The sequence below is a fragment of the Alosa sapidissima genome, chromosome 6 (assembly GCF_018492685.1).
Source record: "Alosa sapidissima isolate fAloSap1 chromosome 6, fAloSap1.pri, whole genome shotgun sequence".
Lineage (NCBI taxonomy): Eukaryota > Metazoa > Chordata > Actinopteri > Clupeiformes > Clupeidae > Alosa > Alosa sapidissima.
In genome coordinates, this window is record NC_055962.1 from 37,604,808 (window position 1) to 37,627,307 (window position 22,500).

The 22,500-nt window shown below is 46.4% G+C and overlaps 3 protein-coding genes across 5 annotated transcripts in view; 1 reads left to right on the forward strand and 2 right to left on the reverse strand.

Moving 5' to 3' along the window:
- Positions 1-17,347, reverse strand: part of LOC121711208 (Golgi resident protein GCP60-like) — a 20,886-nt gene extending 3,539 nt beyond the window's left edge. Inside the window, 8 exon segments of the mRNA XM_042094568.1 lie at positions 3,227-3,231; positions 3,699-3,864; positions 3,866-3,976; positions 6,551-6,725; positions 9,475-9,633; positions 11,155-11,295; positions 14,716-14,857; positions 16,993-17,347. Coding sequence (XP_041950502.1) covers positions 3,227-3,231; positions 3,699-3,864; positions 3,866-3,976; positions 6,551-6,725; positions 9,475-9,633; positions 11,155-11,295; positions 14,716-14,857; positions 16,993-17,284 — 1,191 coding nt within the window. The 5' untranslated portion in view covers positions 17,285-17,347.
- Positions 1-22,500, reverse strand: part of lin9 (lin-9 DREAM MuvB core complex component) — a 44,075-nt gene that overhangs the window by 3,539 nt on the left and 18,036 nt on the right. For 2 of the 3 annotated variants that reach the window (XR_006032349.1, XR_006032348.1), the window contains one exon: positions 22,259-22,500. This exon is cut by the window's right edge and continues 42 nt beyond it. Coding sequence is in view for 1 of the 3 variants with exons in the window: in XM_042095129.1 (XP_041951063.1) it covers positions 22,437-22,500 (64 nt within the window). In the remaining 2 variants the exon portion in view is untranslated. Of the gene's footprint in view, positions 1-21,327 lie in introns of those variants that run through there. The other variant, XM_042095129.1, reaches the window with a different exon arrangement.
- Positions 19,599-21,387, forward strand: mixl1 (Mix paired-like homeobox). Its single transcript, XM_042095137.1, has 3 exons — positions 19,599-19,943; positions 20,073-20,293; positions 20,459-21,387. Exons 1-3 carry the CDS (start codon positions 19,853-19,855, stop codon positions 21,149-21,151), a joined length of 1,005 nt encoding a protein of 334 aa, XP_041951071.1. The 5' UTR covers positions 19,599-19,852; the 3' UTR covers positions 21,152-21,387.

The window sequence follows — 22,500 nt, forward strand, 5'->3', positions numbered from 1 at the left end:
ATATGTATCAACGTGCCACAATCTGAGGGACAATGAGTGACCTATATCACCAAATAAATACACACACAGACACACACACACAGACACATGCAGACAGGTGCGCGCACACACACACACACACACACACACAACACACACACACACACACACACACACACACACTGCATCATACACTACATTTTACTTTATTTTACCTATTTATTTTATTCCTATGAAAATCTACTGACATGTATGTGTTCAGATTTATTGTATAACTGCTTTGGCAATATAAGTGAGCTTGTCATGCCAATAAAGCATTCTTGAATTGAATTGAATTGAATTGAATTGAGAGAGGGAGGGAGGGAGGGAGGGAGAGAGACAGAGACACAGTGAGAGAGAGAGAGAGAGAGAGAGAGAGAGAGAGAGAGTGAGAGTGAGAGAGAGAGAGAGAGAGAGAGTCACAGAGAGAGAGAGAGAGAGAGAGAGGGAGAGAGAGAGAGAGTGAGAGAGAGAGAGTGAGAGAGAGAATAACGAAATACAGACTCAGTGAACACCGTTTAGCCATAGAAACAGGAAGACACAAAAAGACATGGCTTCCAAAAGACGAGCGTCTATGCCAGCAGTGCAGAGATGATGTTGTTGAAACTGAATTACACTTTTTAACTGAATGCCCAAAATTTGAATCAATTCGCAATAAATACTTCCCAAAAATGAAAGAAAAAATCCCTAATTTCTATGACCTACCAAACCCGAATAAAATACTATACCTATCAGACACAGACAGCTGTATTACTGCTGCCCAATATGTACTTGCCTGTCACCAGCTGAGAGACACTGAGTGATTTTTGTATGCATGTACATGTGACACACACAGACACACACACGCACCCCTCTCTCACAGCCACAGCCACATACACTAACTCAACACAGTCCCCTCATGTTGTACTGTACCATACTTGAAGTTTCTACTCAGTCCACTTTAGATTTGTGCCCTGATGTATTGTATGTCTGTAAGTTTGTTGCCTATGTTGAGTCACTCAGAACTAAAACTCAATATGTTGTACTCAGACACAGACAAAAAAAAAAAAAAAAAAAAAAAAAAAAAAAAAAAAAAAAAATATATATATATATATATATATAATGTTCTTTACACTTTGTCCATGTACCCCTAATCCCTTGTATATACCTGTATAATTGCTTAGATCATGATACTGTACTTTTATGTAACAATTGCTTTGGCAATACAAGTGTCATATTTGTCATGCCAATAAAGCACCATTTGAATTGAATTGAATTTGAGAGAGAGAGACACAGAGAGAGAGAGAGAGAGAGAGAGAGAGAGAGAGAGAGAGAGACACAGAGAGAGAGAGAGAGAGAGAGGGGGGAGAGAGAGAGAGACACAGAGAGAGAGAGAGAGAGACACAGAGAGAGACACAGAGAGAGAGAGAGAGAGAGAAAGAGAGAGAGAGTGAGAGAGAGAGGGAGGGAGGGAGAGAGAGAAAGAGAGAGTGAGAGAGAGAGGGAGGGAGGGAGAGAGAGAAAGAGAGAGAGAGAGAGAGGGAGGGAGGGAGGGAGAGAGAGAAAGAAAAAGAGAGGGGGAGAAAGAGAGAGAGAGATTTATGTACATGTCTTCATTTAGCGGATGCTTTTCTCCACATACAGACGGAGGAATATCCCTCCAGGATTTCGCGAGGATTTTTTGAGATTGTTGCGATCTAAAATGCCTGATTTCGCGACAACTTTTCTAAAAAATTGCGATGGAAGTTGCAGTGTGTTTTTAGCTGTTTGTTGCAAAGAAATTGCGAGAGGAAGTGAAAATTGCAAAAATAGTTGCGATTTTTTATTTTATTATTTTTTAATTGAGGGTAATTAAGGTTAGTAAGACCAAAATGACACGGATCATCTCGAGGGCTTATTAAAAAGGATAAGTAATAGTAAGGGTTACTACTCTATTTGTGTACAGACTTTGACTGGCGTAATTCACAAAGCAGTATAAACCTTTCGTAGAACTGTCCAAAAAAGACAGCCCCCTAAAGAGATGGCATAATGTCATATGTTTCAATACATTCATATATGTTGTAATTCATATTAAGTTCATATCTTTTTAATAATTCATATTCTGTGACTTGCATAATTACTGATAGCCAACTAAGTATCTAGTAATTTCACATTGATTTAAACTATTAGACTACACTTTTCTTTAATGTTATTACATTGGTGGTGTGTAAGTCTAATTGACTGCCTGCCACTTTAATGGACGTGAGAGTACTGTAGGGTAATAACATATCGGATTGGATCTCACTGTGTTTGGCTACGACTGGAAATAACTTTTTGCATATTGCATTACGATATGTGGATAGAATTCGGGATGTTTTCTATGTCATTAGTTAAAATAAATGTTAAAAAATAACTCGTATGAAATCATTCTTGGATCAGAGGTAAATGTCTTACAATGTTATTAATTTCTATGATTTTGGTAGCACTACACAAACTGAGCCCACAAGCTAGCAAACATGACACGAGCTAAAAGGACATCTCCAGGTGTAAACGTTTGCCAATGGGTTGCATATTGTAGCCTACTCAAATGTCAGTAAACCAAGTAGGCCTTAATTTACTTACTTTCATAGCTTAGGCAGGTTAGCAACACTAGGTTGACATGACAGACGCAAGTAAAGCAGATCATTAATGTTAGCCTTCTATTTATTGTCATCAAAACTGCAGAGGAGTGAACAAGTAAAGGGCAGTCTCTGGTGTCTGCAGATGTGAGTGTTGCATCTGAGTCAATATTCTGCGCGAGAGGCTGTTATGGTAGGTGAAATTTCACGGGGAAACCATGATGATTGGTCAAATTTGCGAAAAAGTTGCAGTGTTTGGACAAAATTGCAAGGTCGCCCAGAATTCACGAGGATTTGCTGAATTTGCGTTAATTGTTGCGATCGCAACATCGCAAATTCCTGGAGGGACTGAATAACATTCGAGCTATGAGTGAGGCTCAGAGTCTGGAATCAATCTCTCTCTCTTTCTCGGTTCTACCCCTGGTTCCTTCCCCCTTTCACTAAGGGTTCTACCTCTACCCCTGGTTCCTTCCCCCTTTTACTAAGGGTTCTACCCCTGGATCTAAGCATAGAGTTGAGGACAAAAGTTTGCATCCTCCCACTCTGAAACGACACAGAACAGTTCCACAGTTCCTGTCCAACTATTTATTCATTTCTGATTGGACGAGGGGCTCTCCAGAGGACCTGCCCACTGGGACTGTTCACACACACACACACACACACGCCTGCACACACACGTACCTGTAGGTCTGTTCTCGGTATACTCCTTAGCTACACACACACACACACACACACATACCTGTTGGTCCGTTCTCGGTGATCTCCTCAGCCACACACACACACACACACACACACACCCACACACCTTTGGGGGCAGCCGTGGCCTACTGGTTAGCGCTTCGGACTTGTAACTGGAGGGATGCCGGTTCAAACCCCCGACCAGTAGCAAGGCACCTAACCCCTCACTGCTCCCCGAGCGCCGCTGTTGATGCAGGCAGCTCACTGCGCCGGGATTAGTGTGTGCTTCACCTCACTGTGTGTTCACTGTGTGCTGTTTGTGTTTCACTAATTCACGGATTGGGATAAAGGCAGAGACCAAATTTCCCTCACGGGATCAAAAGAGTATATATACTTATACTTATACCTGTGGGTCCACACACACACACACACACACACATATACACACCGCCGTTCTCGGTGATCTCCTCAGCCACACACACACACACACACCTGTGGGTCCGTTCTCGGTGATCTCCTCGGCAGGCTCCAGGTCGGGCTCCTTGTCCAGGCTGTCGCAGGTGGACTCTGCCTGGCCGTTGAGCGTGGGGGCCCTCCTCAGCCACAGGGGGCGCTGAAGAGCACACAGACGTCTCGCTGGTCTCCAACACCGACGCCACCACCGCCTCCTCCTGCAGCTGCTGCTGTTGCTTCTGGAGTGCAGCCTGGGGGAGAGAGGAGGAGGAGAGAGGAGAGAGAGAGAGAGAGAGAGAGAGGAGAGGAGAGAGGAGAGAGGAGGAGGAGGGAGGAGGAGGAGAGAGAGAGAGTAGGAGAGGGAGGGAGAGAGGAGGAAGAGAGGAGAGGGAGGGAGAACGAGAGAGGGAGAGAGAGGGAGGAGGAGGAGAGGGAGGAGAGAGAGAGGGAAGAGGAAAGGGAAGGAGAGAGGGGGAGAGAAAATGCGTTAGAAGTCAGGTAATAAAATGCGTGTCCTGTCCACACATCATGCCTGACCATTCTGATACAGAGTCAAAGGTCACCTGAGCTACACACAATGCAACACACACAGAGACCCTGGCATACAGCCCTGCAGTCATCTGCATGCTAATCACACTTGAGACTAGTACATGAGACTAAGCAGCTAATCACACTTGAGACTAGTATGTGAGACTAAGCAGCTAATCACACTTGAGACTAGTATGTGAGACTAGTACGTGAGACTAGTACGTGAGACTACGCAGCTAATCACACGTGAGACTAGTACGTGAGACTAAGCAGCTAATCACACGTGAGACTAGTATGTGAGACTAGGCAGCTAATCACACTTGAGACTAGTACGTGAGACTAAGCAGCTAATCACACGTGAGACTAGTATGTGAGACTAGGCAGCTAATCACACTTGAGACTAGTACGTGAGACTAGTACGTGAGACTAAGCAGCTAATCACACATAAGACTACTATGTGAGACTAAGCAGCTATTCACACTTGAGACTAGTACGTGAGACTAAGCAGCTAATCACACTTGAGACTAGTATGTGAGATTAAGCAGCTAATCACACTTGAGATTAGTATGTGAGACTAAGCAGCTAATCACACTTGAGATTAGTATGTGAGACTAAGCAGCTAATCACACGTGAGACTAGTATGTGAGACTAAGCAGCTAATCACACATGAAACTAGTACGTGAGACTAGTATGTGAGACTAAGCAGCTAATCACACTTGAGACTAGTACGTGAGACTAAGACTCTTAGACAATAAAAGTGTCATGACGGCCACTGGCGCCTTAATGCAGGGGCTTACCTGGGCTGAAGCCCAGGGGCCTCGACCATTATATAATAATAATAATAATCAATAATAATAAACGGCCGTGTCCGTATTCGCGGCGTCAGTCATTAGCCTACCCTGGAGTTAGCCTACTCTGGAGCTAGCCTACATAATTGAGCACATTGCACTGCTCTACAATGACATCGATGCAGAGGCCCCCTTTGTCTTCTCTTCTAAAGTGTAACAAAATGTAACAAAACTTAATAAATCCCAAAGGGTGTAGTAGAGGAGCTACAGGAGAGGCTAAAACTGACTGACAAATTTACAAACTCTGGAGAGAACGTGGGTTGGATTGAAGCAACGATAAACAAATGACGTGGATTCCTGTAACTGTTCATGAAAACAGAAGGCATAGCAGGTAAATATCGTAGCAAATAGCCTGGAAATGAAACGGCTTTAAAAACATGTATTTCACTTGTCTCTTTGGAGTGAACGCAGAACATGGGCTGTGGCGCAAAGAAATGAATTAGTGATCTGCATCTCCGTTCACCAAAAGCTAAGTTTGTGCTAACCCATATTCGCACAAATAATATCCTATGTTATGTGTTCTGATTGTTAACGTGAGATACGTCTCCATGTTGGGCAGTGTAGTGATAATGCATAAGGTAGCCAATGTTCACGTCACATGAGCCAGCTGCTTGTTCTGTAGGCTAAAAGTATTTCTGTCCCTCCCAATCTGTGTTAGAATGGTGTGTTAAGTAGACAGAATTTCAAAAAACCTCCTGGGGAACCCCCTCCTGGGGACACGACAAACACATGCACTTTTGAAAAGCTTGAAACGTCCATATGTGTAACCCATCTTTTAACTTAGCCTATAGTGTTGTAAAAGTTCAACGCTGTTGTTTTCGTGCAGTAGGCTAACCTTTTTTTATAAGCGATGTCATGGGTAGGCTGACGTGATTAAGGGCTTTCTGTTCCTATGTAAATGTTTTACATAGGCTACATCAACCAAAAGCGCACGTTATGTAAATAGGCGGGTCAGATCGCAGGCCGGGTATCATAATTAGTATTTGCGGTTTGGGGGGGGGGGGGGGGGGGGCGGGCGCCCCTGATGACGCCGTAGGAGTGGCGGCGTAGCTACACCGTGGAGTTGACGTAGAAGCATGTTGAGCCCATTTAATTAGGCAGCACTGTGATGCACACAGGCACAGAGCCATTACATACAGGCCCCTTGTTGCTGGGATTGGGAGAGTTGTAGGAGTGTTGTGGAAGAGTGTGTGGTGTGTTGTGGGAGAGTGTGTGGTGTGTGTTTGGCGAGTGTGTGGTGTGTGTTTGGAGAGTGTGTGGAGAGTGTGTGGTCTGTGTGTGGAGAGTGTGTGGAGAGTGTGTGGTCTGTGTGTGGAGAGTGTGTGGTCTGTGTGTGGAGAGTGTGTGTGTGTGTGCTGACCTGTTGCTGGGCTAGCTGCACCTGGTAGAGCTGCTGCATGTACTGCTGGTAGTGTGTGTGAGTGTGAGTGTGAGTGTGCGTGTGCTGACCTGTTGCTGGGCTAGCTGGACCTGGTAGAGCTGCTGCATGTACTGCTGGTAGTGCTGCTCCTGGAGTTGGCGGATCAGGACCAGCTGCTGGTCAGGGCTGTCGGGGTACTGCTGCGCCGCGTACTGCTGGAACTGGACCGACGTCTGGGCATTCAGAGCAGCCATGATCTGCTGCCTACAACACCAGCGCACCGCCGACGCAGAGAGAGAGGGAGAGAGGGATGAGAGAGGGATGGCGAGAGGGACGCAAAGAGAAAGAGAGAGAGAGAGAGAGAGAGAGAGAGTATGAGAAAGTCTCAGTAATGATTATTTGACTCATTTTGTACTGACACAGAGAGAGAAATAAAGGAAAGACAGACAGACAGACAGAAAAGCCGTCTCCATAATAATAATAATAATAATAATAATAATAATAATAATAATAATAATAATGAGCGCCTTATAGCGCCTTTCTAGAATATGTGTGTGTTCGTGTGTGTATCTTCGTGTGTGTATCTTTGTGTGTGCATATGTGTGTGTGTGTGTGTGTGTGTGTGTGCATGCGTGCTGGATGGGATGGTGAGGGGATTAACCCTTAGAACCCGATTGACGCAAAGTGCGTCAAAAAAACACACCCTTACTTCTCTGTTACATTGCTCCGTGACTGTTCATCGCAGCGAGATGAAACCTTTATTGCATGACAGAGAAGAAGTGGGGCTTTCCAAAGAGACTACGCACTTGTCTGTACGATCAAGTATGACAATTTTTAAAAAATCATGAAATTAAATCAATTTGCATCATATTTACAGTCAATACTAATCTGCGTTTACTCACGCACCCATTACTCTCGTTTGAATTACTCGTGAACCCGTGATCGCATAGATATGGCAAGCATATCAGATGAAAGAGGAGACACAGGGCTATCCATTGGTGCCATGGATATCGATCCTTCTGGCTTATAAAAACAGACGAAGTGACTGCAAAATATTAACGTCATGTACACAAACCAACGCTGCACACCCATTACTCTCGTTTGAATTACTCGCGGACCCGTGATCGGATAGATATGCCACGCATGTCAGATGAAAGAGGAGACATAGAGCTATCATTTGATACCAAGTACATCCTTCTGGGTTATAAAACAGACGAAGTGACAGCAAAATAATAACTTCATATAGCTGGACTTACCCCACGTTTTTGTCTGTTTTTGTGGCAAAGCATGTTTATAATCCAACGCTATCGTATGTTTCTCTATGGCAAAGCATGTTCATAATCCGGTTTTGAGATCCTAGCAAATTCCTGCATGGCATCCAATTCAAGGCTCACATTGCATCCCAATTTGTTCAACAAAGAAACACCTTTTTTGTCTTTACTTTGTTCATGGCAATGCAGTAAAAAGTTGAGAATCATTATGAGTGCATACACCACACATGCTAACACGCAAACTTGGGTCAAGTCAGATCAGATCAGTTCGTGTCACAGATATGGAGCGCAGAAAGGTCATTTTTCATCACTAAATAAAAAATGGCATTTATTTCCGTAAATCACACACCACATATTTCTGTAAATTGCTCAGCCCCAGAGTATCCCCAAATTATATTGCCCGATTCAGGACAGTCTGCCCTACACACACATGAAATGCATGTAGAGCTATGAGCTTGCTGTGGTGAGATACATATCGAAATATATGACTTTTTATAATACACTTTTTATATTTTAATTCTTTAAAAATCTAAATAAAATCAATGATAGTACTAATACATGAAAGGATAGCCTAGACTCTGCTGAAAAAAACAATATATAATATGTATGTGTGGCACTTACAATGACCAGAATAAATCCTTATGAATAAAGGTTGTGAAAATGCCCTAAAAACAGCTTAGGGTTCTAAGGGTTAAAGGCCGAAGGCCGCAGTGAAAAGATGTTTTGAGGTGTTTTACAGCCACAGCGGATGTGGAGGGGAACTGGTTCCAAAGAGTTGGACCGGACACACAGAAGGCCTCAAGTCTGGTGCAGAGGTGTGTGGTGCGGAGAGGTGCGGAGGAGGGTGTGTGGTGCGGAGGGGTGCGGAGGAGTGTGTGGTGCGGAGAAGTGCGGAGAGGTGCGGAGCGGTGTGTGATGCGGAGAGACTAGTACGTGTGGTGCGGAGAGACTAGTACGTGTGGTGCGGAGAGACTAGTACGTGTGGTGCGGAGAGACTAGTACGTGTGGTGCGGAGAGACTAGTACGTGTGGTGCAGAGAGACTAGTACGTGTGGTGCAGAGAGGTGTGGAGAGACTAGTACGTGTGGTGCGGAGAGGTGCGGAGAGACTAGTACGTGTGGTGCGGAGAGGTGCGGAGAGACTAGTACGTGTGGTGCGGAGAGACTAGTACGTGTGGTGCGGAGAGGTGCGGAGAGACTAGTACGTGTGGTGCGGAGAGACTAGTACGTGTGGTGCGGAGAGGTGCGGAGAGACTAGTACGTGTGGTGCGGAGAGGTGCGGAGAGACTAGTACGTGTGGTGCAGAGAGACTAGTACGTGTGGTGCAGAGAGACTAGTACGTGTGGTACAGAGAGACTAGTACATGTGGTGCGGAGAGGTGCGGAGAGACTAGTACGTGTGGTGCAGAGAGACTAGTACGTGTGGTGCAGAGAGACTAGTACGTGTGGTGCAGAGAGGTGCAGAGAGACTAGTACGTGTGGTGCGGAGAGGTGCGGAGAGACTAGTACGTGTGGTGCGGAGAGGTGCGGAGAGACTAGTACGTGTGGTGCGGAGAGACTAGTACGTGTGGTGCAGAGAGACTAGTATGTGTGGTGCGGAGAGGTGCGGAGAGACTAGTACGTGTGGTACAGAGAGACTAGTACGTGTGGTGCAGAGAGGTGCAGAGAGACTAGTACGTGTGGTGCAGAGAGACTAGTACGTGTGGTGCGGAGAGGTGCGGAGAGGTGTGTGGTGCGCTACTCACTTCTGCTGCTCCACGCGGAGTCGCTCGTCCTCAGCCTGCCTCCTCTCCTCCTCCTCCCGACGCAGACGCTCCTCCTCATCGCGCCTCCTCCGCTCCTCCTCCTCACGAGCACGCTCTCGCTCCTCCTCCTCACGACGCAGACGCTCCTCCTCCTCCCTCCTGACACCCAGAGAGGGATGGAGAGAGAGAGAGAGATGGAGGGATAGAGAGAGAGAGGGAGAGAGAGGGAGAGGGAGGGAGAGAGAGAGAGAGAGATGGAGGGATAGAGAGAGAGAGGGAGAGAGATGGAGAGAGAGGGAGAGGGAGAGAGAGGGAGAGAGAGGGAGAGGGAGGGAGAGGGAGAGAGAGAGAGAGAGAGAGAGAGATGGAGGGATAGAGAGAGAGAGGGAGAGAGAGGGAGAGAGAGGGAGAGAGAGAGAGAGAGAGAGAGAGAGAGAGAGAGAGAGAGAGAGAGAGAGAGAGAGAGATGCATTGAGCCACCACCATGGCAGAGATCTGACTACAGGTGTTTTCACACTTCAGAATTCTAAACGAACTCAGATCGATGACTCAGCATTTTTGTGCATATGAGAACACGCCAAGCGAACTCAGACCCCCCAAACGCGAACCGAACTGAGACTGAGGTAGTCGGCACGGTTCGCTTTGAAGTCCACGGCACGGTTTGCATTATCTGTGAACACAAATCGCCCTGAGTTCTCGTCCACATTCTGCATTGTAGGCTAGCCTATTTTGTCCTACTTGACTTTCCATTTCCAAAAGAGAAGGCATGTCGTTTATTATTTAGAGAATAACTATCATCATTAGGCTCATATGATAGGCCTACAGACATTTGGAATTTGGCTACAAATGTACCTGTTCTAACGTTAACGTTCGGCTGACTTTCTTTCCATCCAAGCTATTGGTAGCCTAACTAATGAAGAATTAGCAAACTTTGGATTCCATTTCTCACCATGTCATGATATGCTAGCTCTGTTGAACTCTTGCATGTAGACTACGAGAGGCCCACATACTGAGCAGTGCCGTTAACAGGCTGCTGTTCACTTGTCATTTTAGACGGGGGCTTAAGTTGGGCATAGCAACAGTAACCAGGTGGGGCGGGCCCACTACTGAGTTAGACAGTGTGATTTGCTGGCATGTTGACTTCAAGAGGATATTTGCAATAACTTCAGATCAGAATTCATTCTGAAAATATATCATCATATATGTATATATTTTTAAAAATGAATTTATGAAACAAAATCACCACGCCAATTATGGGTTATGATAATTATTTCAACCTGGTAGCCTAGTAACTACACAGCCCATAATCCAAAGCAGTAGCCTAGCAACTACATAGCCCATAATCCAAAGCAGTAGCCTAGTAACTACATAGCCCATAATCCAAAGCAGTAGCCTAGCAACTACATAGCCCATAATGCAAAGCAGTAGCCTAAGGTCTGAGACCTCCAGAGAAGGTATAATATGAACAGGAAGGAAACTGAGGCCCCATCAGAGCTGAAGTGCACCAGAAAGAGATCTGAGAAAGAGAGATCCTCTTTCAAATTAACTCACAATGTGAATACAAAATGTATTGTGAGTCCCTTTTGTTTTGGCCTCTTTCTGGTCCCCTTTTAGTGGACTGAGTTTGGTTCTTTTAAAAGGGACTATATGTGAAAACACCCCCCGCCCCCACGCACACACCTCTTTCTCTCCTGCTCCTCCCTCTCGATCCTGTGTGAGGTGACGAAGGGGGCGAAGAGATGGCAGCACTTGTTGAGCAGCTTGACGAACTCCACCATGGCCTCCTCCTTCTCCATGTTCCCCAGCAGCGCCCACTCCCTCCTGCAGTGGACACACACACACACACACACACACATCAGGACTGACCACTCTCTCCTGCAGTGGACAGACACACACACACACACATCAGGACTGACCACTCTCTCCTGCAGTGGACACACACACTCACACACACACACATCAGGACTGACCACTCCCTCCTGCAGGACACACACACACACAAAGGACTGACCACTCCCTCCTGCAGAGGACACACACACACACACACACACACACACAGGACTGACCACTCTCTCCTGCAGGACACACACACACACAGGACTGACCACTCTCTCCTGCAGGACACACACACACACACACACACACACCAGGACTGACCACTCCCTCCTGCAGGACACAAACACACACAAAGGACTGACCACTCCCTCCTGCAGAGGACACACACACACACACACACACACACAAACACACACACACACACACACACACAGGACTGACCACTCTCTCCTGCAGGACACACACACACACACACACAGGACTGACCACTCTCTCCTGCAGGACACACACACACACACACACATCAGGACTGACCACTCTCTCCTGCAGGACACACACACACACACACAGGACTGACCACTCTCTCCTGCAGTGGACACACACACAGACACACACACACACACAAACACACACACACACACACACACACACACAGGACTGACCACTCTCTCCTGCAGGACACACACACACACAGGACTGACCACTCTCTCCTGCAGGACACACACACACACACACACACACACACACACACATCAGGACTGACCACTCTCTCCTGCAGGACACACACACACACACACAGGACTGACCACTCTCTCCTGCAGTGGACACACACACAGACACACACACACACACACACACATCAGGACTGACCACTCTCTCCTGCAGGACACACACACACACACACACAGGACTGACCACTCTCTCCTGCAGTGGACACACACACAGACACACACAGGACTGACCACTCTCTCCTGCAGTGGACACACACAGGACTGACCACTCTCTCCTGCAGTGGACAGAAACACAGACACAGGACTGACTTCACACAGAGTTCTTTTTCTTTAATCGGTATCGGTTTACATCATCGTGTGTGTTTTGGTGATGCTGCTTTAAACAGCTGTGCCCATGAAACTCATGTGATGTGAACGGAGAGAGAGAAGAGAGAGAGAGGGGGAGAGAGAGGGGGAGAGAGAGAGAGAGAAGAGAGAAGAGAGAGAGACTGAGAGGAAGGAGAGAGAGAGAGAGAGAGAGAGAGAGAGAGAGAGAGAGAGAGAGAGAGAAAAGAGGCAAAGGGAAGACATAACATAACAATAGAAGATAACACTTGGAATCAGGTCAGTGCTAGCTAAGCAATCAGGTGATGTGTGTGTGTTTCTGTGTGTGTGTGAGAGAGAAAAAGAGATGGGTATTGTTTACTGCTGGACATCATTTCCTGTGATCAGAGGTCACTGTTCCAATGTGCCTAGTGTGTGTGTGTGTGTGTGTGTGAGCCAAAAGAGTGCAGAAACAGTAAAACACACTGATGTGCATAATGTGTGTGTCCTAAAAGCAGCAGTGCTCTGTGTAGCGTTGCTGTGAGCTGTGTTGTGCAGACTGTGTGTGTGTGTGTGTGTGTGTGTGTGTGCTGTGTTGTGCAGACTGTGTGTGTATGTGTGTGCCGTGTTGTGCAGACTGTGTGTGTGTGTGTGTGTGTGTGTGTGTGTGTGTATGTGTGTGCTGTGTTGTGCAGACTGTGTGTGTGTGTGTGTGTGCTGTGATGTGCAGACTGTGTGTATGTGTGTGTGTGTGTGTGTGTGTGTGCTGTGATGTGCAGACTGTGTGTATGTGTGTGTGTGAGCTGTGTTGTGCAGACTGTGTGTGTGTGTGTGTGTGTGAGCTGTGTTGTGCAGACTGGGTGTGTGTGTCACACACTCTGTAATCATCTCTATAATAAGGTCCAACTTGGGCTGTCTGCGTCCACCAATCAGAGCGCTATCAGAGAGGCACTTCCTGCCTGCCAGTGATCTGATTGGATTATTATAGCAGCTTCACAGTTACAAGCAGCGGGATCCCGACAGACACAAAACAAAAATAAAAACAGAAATAAAAACAGAGCAACTCGCCCTTACGGAGAAAATGCTGCTGAGCACTTTACACTGCAAACATTTCAACCGCTGTTCTAACTCTGCTGCTCCCCCCCTCAGCCCCCCCAACACACACGCACACACACACGCACACACACACGCACACACACACACACACTCTTCCTTTCCCTTCTGAACTTCTCCCTTGTCTGCTCTCATCACACATAACACACAAGCTCATAAAACTACAACATCATACGGACGACAGAGCAGCTTACAGAGGGGACAGAGCGATAGAGGAGAGGAAAGAGGAGAAGAAAGGAGAGAGGGAAAGAGCGATAGAGGAGAGGAAAGAGGAGAAGAAAGGAGAGAGGGAAAGAGCGATAGAGGAGAGGAAAGAGGAGAAGAAAGGAGAGAGGGAAAGAGCGATAGAGGAGAGGAAAGAGGAGAAGAAAGGAGAGGGGGAAAGAGTGGGGAGAAGTGGAAAAGGGGGAGAGAGAGAGATTGCAGCAAAGGACAAATGCATGGCCACTCCTCACGGCTCCTCAGGAGCGAGTGTACAGTAGAACTGGACTCCTCAGGAGCGAGTGTATGACTGGACTCCTCAGGAGCGAGTGTACAGTAGGACTGGACTCCTCAGGAGCGAGTTTACAGTAGGACTGGACTCCTCAGGAGCGAGTGTACAGTAGGACTGGACTCCTCAGGAGCGAGTGTACAGTAGGACTGGACTCCTCAGGAGCGAGTGTATGAGTGGACTCCTCAGGAGCGAGTGTATGAGTGGACTCCTCAGGAGCGAGTGTATGAGTGGACTCCTCAGGAGCGAGTGTATGAGTGGACTCCTCAGGAGCGAGTGTATGAGTGGACTCCTCAGGAGCGAGTGTATGAGTGGACTCCTCAGGAGCGAGTGTATGAGTGGACTCCTCAGGAGCGAGTGTATGAGTGGACTCCTCACTGCTCCATAGGAACGAGTGCATGAGTGGCAAGCAACTCCTTTACACTTTTAACAGAGCGACACAAATATCCAGATGGAATCTTTTCATTAAAGCTCAACTTAACGCCAATAAACAGGTGCTAATCGGCTGTCCAGCTTTAATAAGACGAGAAAGCGCCTGCAGTAATGTCCACTCTGGGTCTGATGGGAAAGGGCCTATAATGTCCACGGGATGGGTCTGATGGACACTGGGTCTGATGGTAAGTGCTAACCCTCTGAGCATGTAAACGTGTCCCGGTGTGTGTGTGTGTGTGTTTGTCTCAGACTCTCAGATTCTCACTGGCCCTCAGCAGATGTTGGGGAGAGAGCATGGTTATTAAAGAGAGAGCAAGGTCAAAGGTCACGTCTCACCTGCGGTCGTTGCCCAGCACATCAAAGAAGCCCACCTCAGGGGAGGCGTCGGGGTTGTAGGGCCCCTGCAGCACCTGCTTGTGCAGCGCCACCAGACGGAGCTTCTCCTCGTAGGTCGGGTGGAACGCCTTCCCGTCCTTCTCTGTGTGTGTGTGTGTGTGTGTGAGAGAGAGAGTGTGAGTGTGAGTGTGAGTGTGAGTGTGTGTGTGAGTGAGTGTGAGTGTGTGTGTGTGTGTGTGTGTGTGTGTGTGTGTGTGTGTGTGTGTGTGTGTGTGTGTGTGTGAGTGTGAGTGTGTGTGTGTGTGTGTGTGTGTGTGTGTGTGTGTGTGTGTGTGAGAGAGTGAGTGTGAGTGTGTGTGTGAGAGAGTGAGTGTGAGTGTGAGTGTGTGTGTGTGTGTGTGTGTGTGTGAGAGAGTGTGAGTGTGAGTGTGTGTGTGTGTGTGTGTGTGTGTGTGTGTGTGTGTGTGTGTGTGTGTGTGAGTGTGAGTGTGAGGGGAGAGAGCCACAGAGGAGGAAGCAGCGTTAGCTGAGAGAGCAAACACACCCAGGCTATCACTCAAACCCCCACATTATACATACATACATATATACAAACAAATTGGACAAAACCTCCACATTATACATACGACAGAAATACTTTGGACAAAAGCGTCAAATATCAAACACCATAAACATAAAGAAAGCACAGAGAACCTATAGAATAATTAAATAGAATATTAGAAAGGACAGCAGACCTCACCTAACTCCACATAATATATAAGATAAAGAAAGCAAACGCAGTACCCACAGCAAGATCATTCATTACCAAGCAACCAGTTCACCACTAGAATGGAAGAAATTGGACACGGAATAATTACGAGAGACTAGCCTAACTGAAGAACACTTAACAGTGTATGTATATTTACTTTTCTTTTTGATTACACTACAAGGTTCTACAGCAGGCCTCCTGTCTGTTAGCAGTCGCAGAACCCTACACACACACACACACACACACACACACACAGTTAATCTTGTGAATGCAGCATGTCCTCTCCATGTGCTTGTTGACTAACCCAGTAGATTCTGTTTTAATCAATTTGTTTCCCTGGCGACAGACAGAGAAGTGGGCATTGAATTCCACCAAATCTCTGTCCACCACCGTGGAGCATAACATACCCAATTTCCGTTAACTTGCTCGGACACAGTGGAAAATGTTGCACCATCAGTGAGTGAGCGAGCAGGTGACCTTGCATGGGAGCCAAGAACTACCATAGAGGCTGTTTTTTGCTAAGAGAGCAGTGTTGTTGAGTGTGTGGGGGGGGGGGGGGGGGCAAAGTCTTTCTTACATGGCAGCCCAGCAATCTAACAATAACAAGCCTCCCCTGTGATTACGTTAGGATGTGTCCGACAGGATACAAGCCAAGCCTGCTAGCTACACAGGACCGGGCTCACAGCCTCATACCACAATCAATAACCGACTGTTAAATTAATGATTACAGACGCAACACAACTCGTGTTTTAACCTCAACTGTTTGCAAGACTACTGAGCCTCTGAGTTTGTATGGGGGGGGGGGGGGGCATTTAAAACCTTGGCACCAAAACAAACCAAGAGGGTCTAAGGATCCTTTACACATTGACGGTAAACTAAACACAACAAGGTTTCCCCAGGAATATGTGCTATGCAAGTTTCTCACGAGAGCTCCCCATCTGTCTCGTGTTACCTGCCGGCAGTCTCCTGAGACACGAGATATCATCACGCCCTCACACACCTTCAAAACTGTCAACGGATGCGGTATGACGTCTTTCCTGATAGTTCTCCTAAGAACAAGAATATTTTGTCTAGCTAGCATTGTTTATAGCACCAGCTTTGCGACCGACTTGTCCATATCAATATCACGCACTAAAACCTTGATGTTAACGAGCCAAGCACATGATCAACAACACATGACATATCATGATGGTTCCTCACTAGCGGTTTTTCCAACGGATGTAGCCAAATTGTTAGCTATCCGTTTGCAATCACGGTCAATCACATACTGATAGAGGAGTCGGTAAGTTCATAACTGTACGGCACAAGACCGTGTTTATGCCGCACAATACACGTCTACAGCAATACAATTAGACTCAACGGCTGAATAAGATGGCAAACGACGTTAGCTTGCCAGGATAGCTAACATTACGTTAGTTGCCTTGAATGTGACACATCGATGGCAAGGGTCGAGTTCAAATGAATCTAACGTTCGATGTTTTCTGCCATGCCGTTAGCGCACACAGAGCATCACTCCAATAGCCAGCTACCTTTGAAAAATGTCAGCGCCAATCCATACAGCTCGTCTAAAGAGAAGCCCCATTTCCTCTCGATAGAGCTTCTAGCATTTTCACCCTCCACCTCCTCCTCCTCCTCCTCCTCCTCCCCATCGCCGGCTCCGTGATTTCCGTTCGTCCGTCCTTCCAGCGAGGAGTCCAGTGGCTTGACATGTTCCTGATCGCCCTCGGGATCTGGGCTAAGGGTGAGGCCGTCTATGGACACTTCGAGTCGGCTGGAATTACCGCTGTTGAGGTCGCCGCTCCGAACCTCAGTCGCCATCATGCAGAATGTCAGCTGGAGCAGCCACGTACTTACTTCCGGTTCTTCTAACCGGAAATTCCGGCAGTTGCTCCTAGAGATGTAAATAATGACGTAGCAGAGAGCCTTGTCAAGACTTTGGATTAGAAAAAGTCAGAAGTGCATTTATAAAGGACAATCTAAGTTATATCCCTTAACGCCAGGTTATAAGAAAGTATTTTTTTCAGAATTACAAAAAAAATATTAGCTTAAGTATAGTCTAAATAGGTCTACAGTTGTCTATAGTATTGGTTTTATAATGTCTTGTGTGCACACCAGTACAGAAATTCCATCATGTTTCAAGGGTTGTGAAATTCAAGCACTTAAAATTGGCTACTGCATCCTTCCACACCTAATAGCCTACCTGTCTACATTTCTCCTTTCCCAGAGCTGCCAACTCTCACACATTGAGAGTGAGATTCATTCATTTGATTGGCTCCACACGCTCTTACACCAATTGAATGCGTGAGGGTTGGCAGCTCTGTTTCCTCTAACCGCACAGTGTCATATTATTATATTGTTATTATAACCTTTATTTTAGTATGATTGAGATACAGAATATCTTTTTCAAGAGAGTACCTGGCCCATGGCAACAGTATTGTGTAAAGTTTAAAGTCACAGCAGACAAAGACTCAAGATCTCAAAGAGCATTTCAGAGCATAGGGTGAAAATACAATGTTACAAAGAGGATTCAGAGGATTATATACATCCACTGGTTCAGGATGCCAAGGTCCATCAACAGTCCTGCTGTGGCTTACTGTATAGGCTACCTTTGGTCATGCCAAACAATTAGGCCTATGCTACTGCAAATAATGTGCTAATCCATGTTTGAGTTAAAGAAAAATATTAGTAGCCCTCTGTCCTGTTACACACTGTATTGGGAAGCACACAAAGGAGTCATTGCTTGGAGCTCAAACTGCCCAGACGTTAGGGCACAGGCTGACACACAAACACACACACTAGTGCAGTTTGATATGGAAATGCCCTCAAATGCCTCTAGAATACACACATAATGACAGGAAGGCTCATGCCTAAGCACCACAGATGTGACCCTGTTGGGGCCACTGGTGTTATGTACGCTACGGGGTGGGAACGTTGCTCTGAGACTCATCTCGGCCTTCTCACCAGTTTCTTTTGGAGCCAATGACAGATGTGACCCATATTCCAGCCACAACATACTTCAGATATTACATTTGAAACAGAGGTCAATAACAATGGCCTCTGACTAGCGTAATAAAAAACTTAGTAGGTGAATATGTTATAGCGTACCTGTCTTTAGCACTGACCACACCCACGGATGTGTCATCATCAGGTTTAGGTATGTGTGACAACTACATGTTATCATCAGGTTTAAGTATGTGTGACAATTACGTGTTTAAAATCTGACTGAAAATATTTAAAAATTGGACTGGGAACTTTACATTTTATTCTCGCAGTTGATAGGCAAGCTGTTGAAAGGAAATAGCACTGACCCCTCTGAATGATCTTATCTGTGTGTATCTGGTTTAAATGACCTTTAGACAAACTCCTTTCTGTGAATCAGGGGGGAGACTGCTCATTCACACCATGCTAACTACATGATGACCTTTGAACTGTCTTTGTGTATTGGCCAGGTAGTGAACGGTGAATGAGGGACCTGCAGCCTTCACCTTGAAGTTTCCACAGGAGGATCATCAGACATTAAATATCTGGGTTCCTGCCATTTCCAAAGCATGATGTCCATGCCAGATTTGAGCCAAGATGGGTCCTCTGCTTTAGGTGCCTCACCAAGTCAGCCAAATGAATCCAATTCAAAGGGAAAGTCCTTAAACATAATGGCCAGTATAATGCATGCAAATAGATAGATAGATACTTTATTGATCCCCAAGGGGAAATTCAAGAAATGTATGTACACTAAATCACTAAATTATGCATACAATAAATCATGTACACTGCTAGACATATTTTTTTGGAAATATTTTAGACAAACAAATATTCTTTATAAAACTAGGCCTTTGTGAATGTGTAGGCCTAATGTTTTACATCCGTATGTCTCAATTGATTAATATAACTGAGTAGGCCTATTTTAACATCAAAACACAAGTGATGACAAATAGTAGATTTATGATCATATGCCCAGTCCTATTATTTAGGTCCTAACTGTAGGCCCAAAATAAGAGTGAATATTTCATGTGTAAATAAATGGATGTCCAGAAGTGAAAATCAGACACCTTGTTCAAATGCTTTAGGATATGTTTAGAGGACTACCATTTTACAAAGGAGGGTGATGTTTTTTCAAGCGTGTGTGTATTGAAGGCGCAGAATCCATTAAAATCCTTTAAAGCTCACCCGGCGCACGCCAGCGGTAGATGCCGAACATTCGCACCTACCTCACCATCAGACGCGCGAGGAACAATGTCGTCTGAAGGCAGCGCGAGCTGCTGTGGCAGTGCCAGTCTTGACCTAATTGCCGACCATTCGCACCTCGAGCCACTTTGATCGACCGGAGAGGATTGTGGATAAATAGCAGCCACACGTCCGCAGAGGTCATACTCGTGTTGCTCAACTTCACAAATGGATACAAGGACTATGCCTCCCGTTGGAGATCTCACTCAGTTCCAGCTGTTCTCTGGAAGCATGGAGAGGACGACCATGCCACGCTCAGGTATGTCACTCATTTTACTACGCTATGATCCTTCATTTCTTAAGTCCCACGGGATAATTACGCCAGACTAGCCTAACTAAAGAACACTTGACAGATTTAGCCTAACCCCGTCTTCCTCTTTGCCTGTAGATTTCACCGTGCACGACAGGGCCCGGTATTTCAACCCGCAGGGCGCGCCGGGGGCTCGAGCTGACAGCGTGGCTCTTCTTACCCACCGCCGGAAGAGAACCAACTTCACACAGCAGCAGATCGAGGTGCTGGAGAAGGTGTACTCCGACACCAAATACCCAGACATCTATCTGCGGGAGAGACTGGAGTCGCTCACTGGCCTGCCAGAATCAAGAATACAGGTGAGAACCCAGATGCGAGACCTGCTCCCAGTAGTAATTGTGTCACACATAGCCTATACATTAGGGTTGCAGTTATGGAAGTTAATAGTGTGATTAGTCTATACAGTGCCAGAGTTGGAGCCCAAGGCTATCTGCTAATGTTGTCAAACCTTTTCCCCCCTCCAGGTGTGGTTTCAAAACCGACGCGCAAAGTCCCGCAGGCAGGTGGGGAACCCGATGACCCAGAAGAGCACCAGCGGGCCGCAAACTACCGTGTCCACCCTCCCCACGGCGCTGGCTCAGCTCCAGAACCGCATGAGCCATGACATGCACAGAATCGCCAACTTCACCACTGCAGACGCGTTTATCCCCCAACTCCTGGACCCTACCGAAGACACCCACTGCAAAACGACCCTGCCGAAACGGAATGGATACGACCGCTCGCCCCCACTCGCATGCGTTTACGACACAGGGTGCGAGGACGGGCGACTCAAGATGGATCAGCAATTGAAGAGAGTCGATCTCAGCGTGTCCGTGCCCTGTATCCTCGCCTCCTACCGCGGGCAGAACGACAATTTCACCTCCAACCACGGCAGCATGAGCGCCGGCTCCAAGCATGCCATAGTGGAGTATGACAACTTCCCTCCCAACAAGACCATCGGGCCGGAGATGAAGGTGGCCATCCCTCCTCTGCCATCGTCACACAGCTTCGTCCGGTCCCCCCCGAAGCAGGTCGCCTGTCCGGTCCCGGCCCCGCGGCTCAAAGACAACCCCGACCACTTCGGCCACTTCTCCCCCATCCGAGGCAGCGAGGCCCGCGACTTCTCCGACTCGGATTCCGATTGGGATAGAGAAGTGTTGTTTAACAGCTTTCTGTAACCACGCAAAGCAAACTGTGTTCTATTTGTTTGTATATAACTGCAAAAACTTTGTATATAACTGCAAAACTTACTGAACTATTTAAAGAAATCACACCCCTGTTGTTTTATGTGTAAAAATAAATAACCAATCAGATTGTGGCAAGGCCATTAATGACAGATGTCTGTAGTCACACGTGTTTCTCAGAGATTTTAATAAACATAAGAAACTGCAAGAAATATTTACATTTCCGTATGCTTTACACAACCAATGGGGGAGGTGAATGAGCAGGCTACTGTCAAAACAGCATCAGTAGCCTCTTCAGAAACAGAAACAGCACCGTTAAACCATGTTCCCATGGCCACAAACAAGTCACACAAAACACTAAACTCAGTTTTGCAACAGCTTTAGGATAAAAAAAAAAAAAACCTTTACAAAGTAACATTCTTCTGATATCAGTCAAACAATGTTCACACGAACATCTATTCAGTTAACACAACAACTGCAAGAACTGTACAAATATCTACACTGTACACTTTAAAAAAAAAAAGTCCATGTATACCTCAATAGGTTAAGTCTAACCTACGGCATTTGTAGGATGGCTGAAAGGTATAGGGAATCAAATGATTTTAAATAACTGCCTTTGTTTTAGAAAGTAAAAAAAAGAAACAACACACACACTAGTCTACTGATGTAGAGGATGCTGTGTGTATCGGAGGAGAAACAGCACACACACTAGTCTACTGGTATGGGAGGTTATAATGGGCAGCACCTCTGGCCCTAATGCTCTCATGACTTGGGATCCGTCTTTCTGCGGAGAGTTGTCTGTGTTTAAAATGGTCTTTGTCTCCCCCTAGAGGACTAAGTGGGTAATCAGTGCCTACAGGCGTCTCAGTGGAAGGGTCAGGATGCCAGATAGAACAGACAAAAACTCACACATACATACACACCTACATACATTCATACATTACACTACATACACTCAAAACAGAGAACTTTACACACACACACACACACTCTAAATACTGAAGGGTGAGAATGCCCCGTGGATGAAACACATGTCCAGATAGAGACAAAAAAAACACACATACACACACACACACACACATACATAACACTTCACTACACCACACACACACACACACACACACACACACACATTCTAAACACTGAGGGTCAACAAGCCCTGTGGCTTACGCACGCACACACACACACACACACACACACACACACACACATCCACCGAGATCAGATAAATAGCCAATGTGTGAGTTGGTGTGTGTGTCATGTGGTGTTGGTGTGTGTGTCATGTGGTGTTGGTGTTGTTGGCTGAGAAGGCATGCAGGTTTCCCAGCTGGCTTAGACCACTC

What these genes read in the sequence shown, in the direction of transcription:
- mixl1 (XM_042095137.1), top strand. Translation starts at nt 19,853, where the DNA reads ATGGATACAAGGACTATGCCTCCCGTTGGAGATCTCACTCAGTTCCAG. An exon ending in GACGACCATGCCACGCTCAG is followed by an intron (nt 19,944 to 20,072) that starts GTATGTCACTCA and finishes CTTTGCCTGTAG; the next exon opens with ATTTCACCGTGCACGACAGG. An exon ending in TGCCAGAATCAAGAATACAG is followed by an intron (nt 20,294 to 20,458) that starts GTGAGAACCCAG and finishes TCCCCCCTCCAG; the next exon opens with GTGTGGTTTCAAAACCGACG.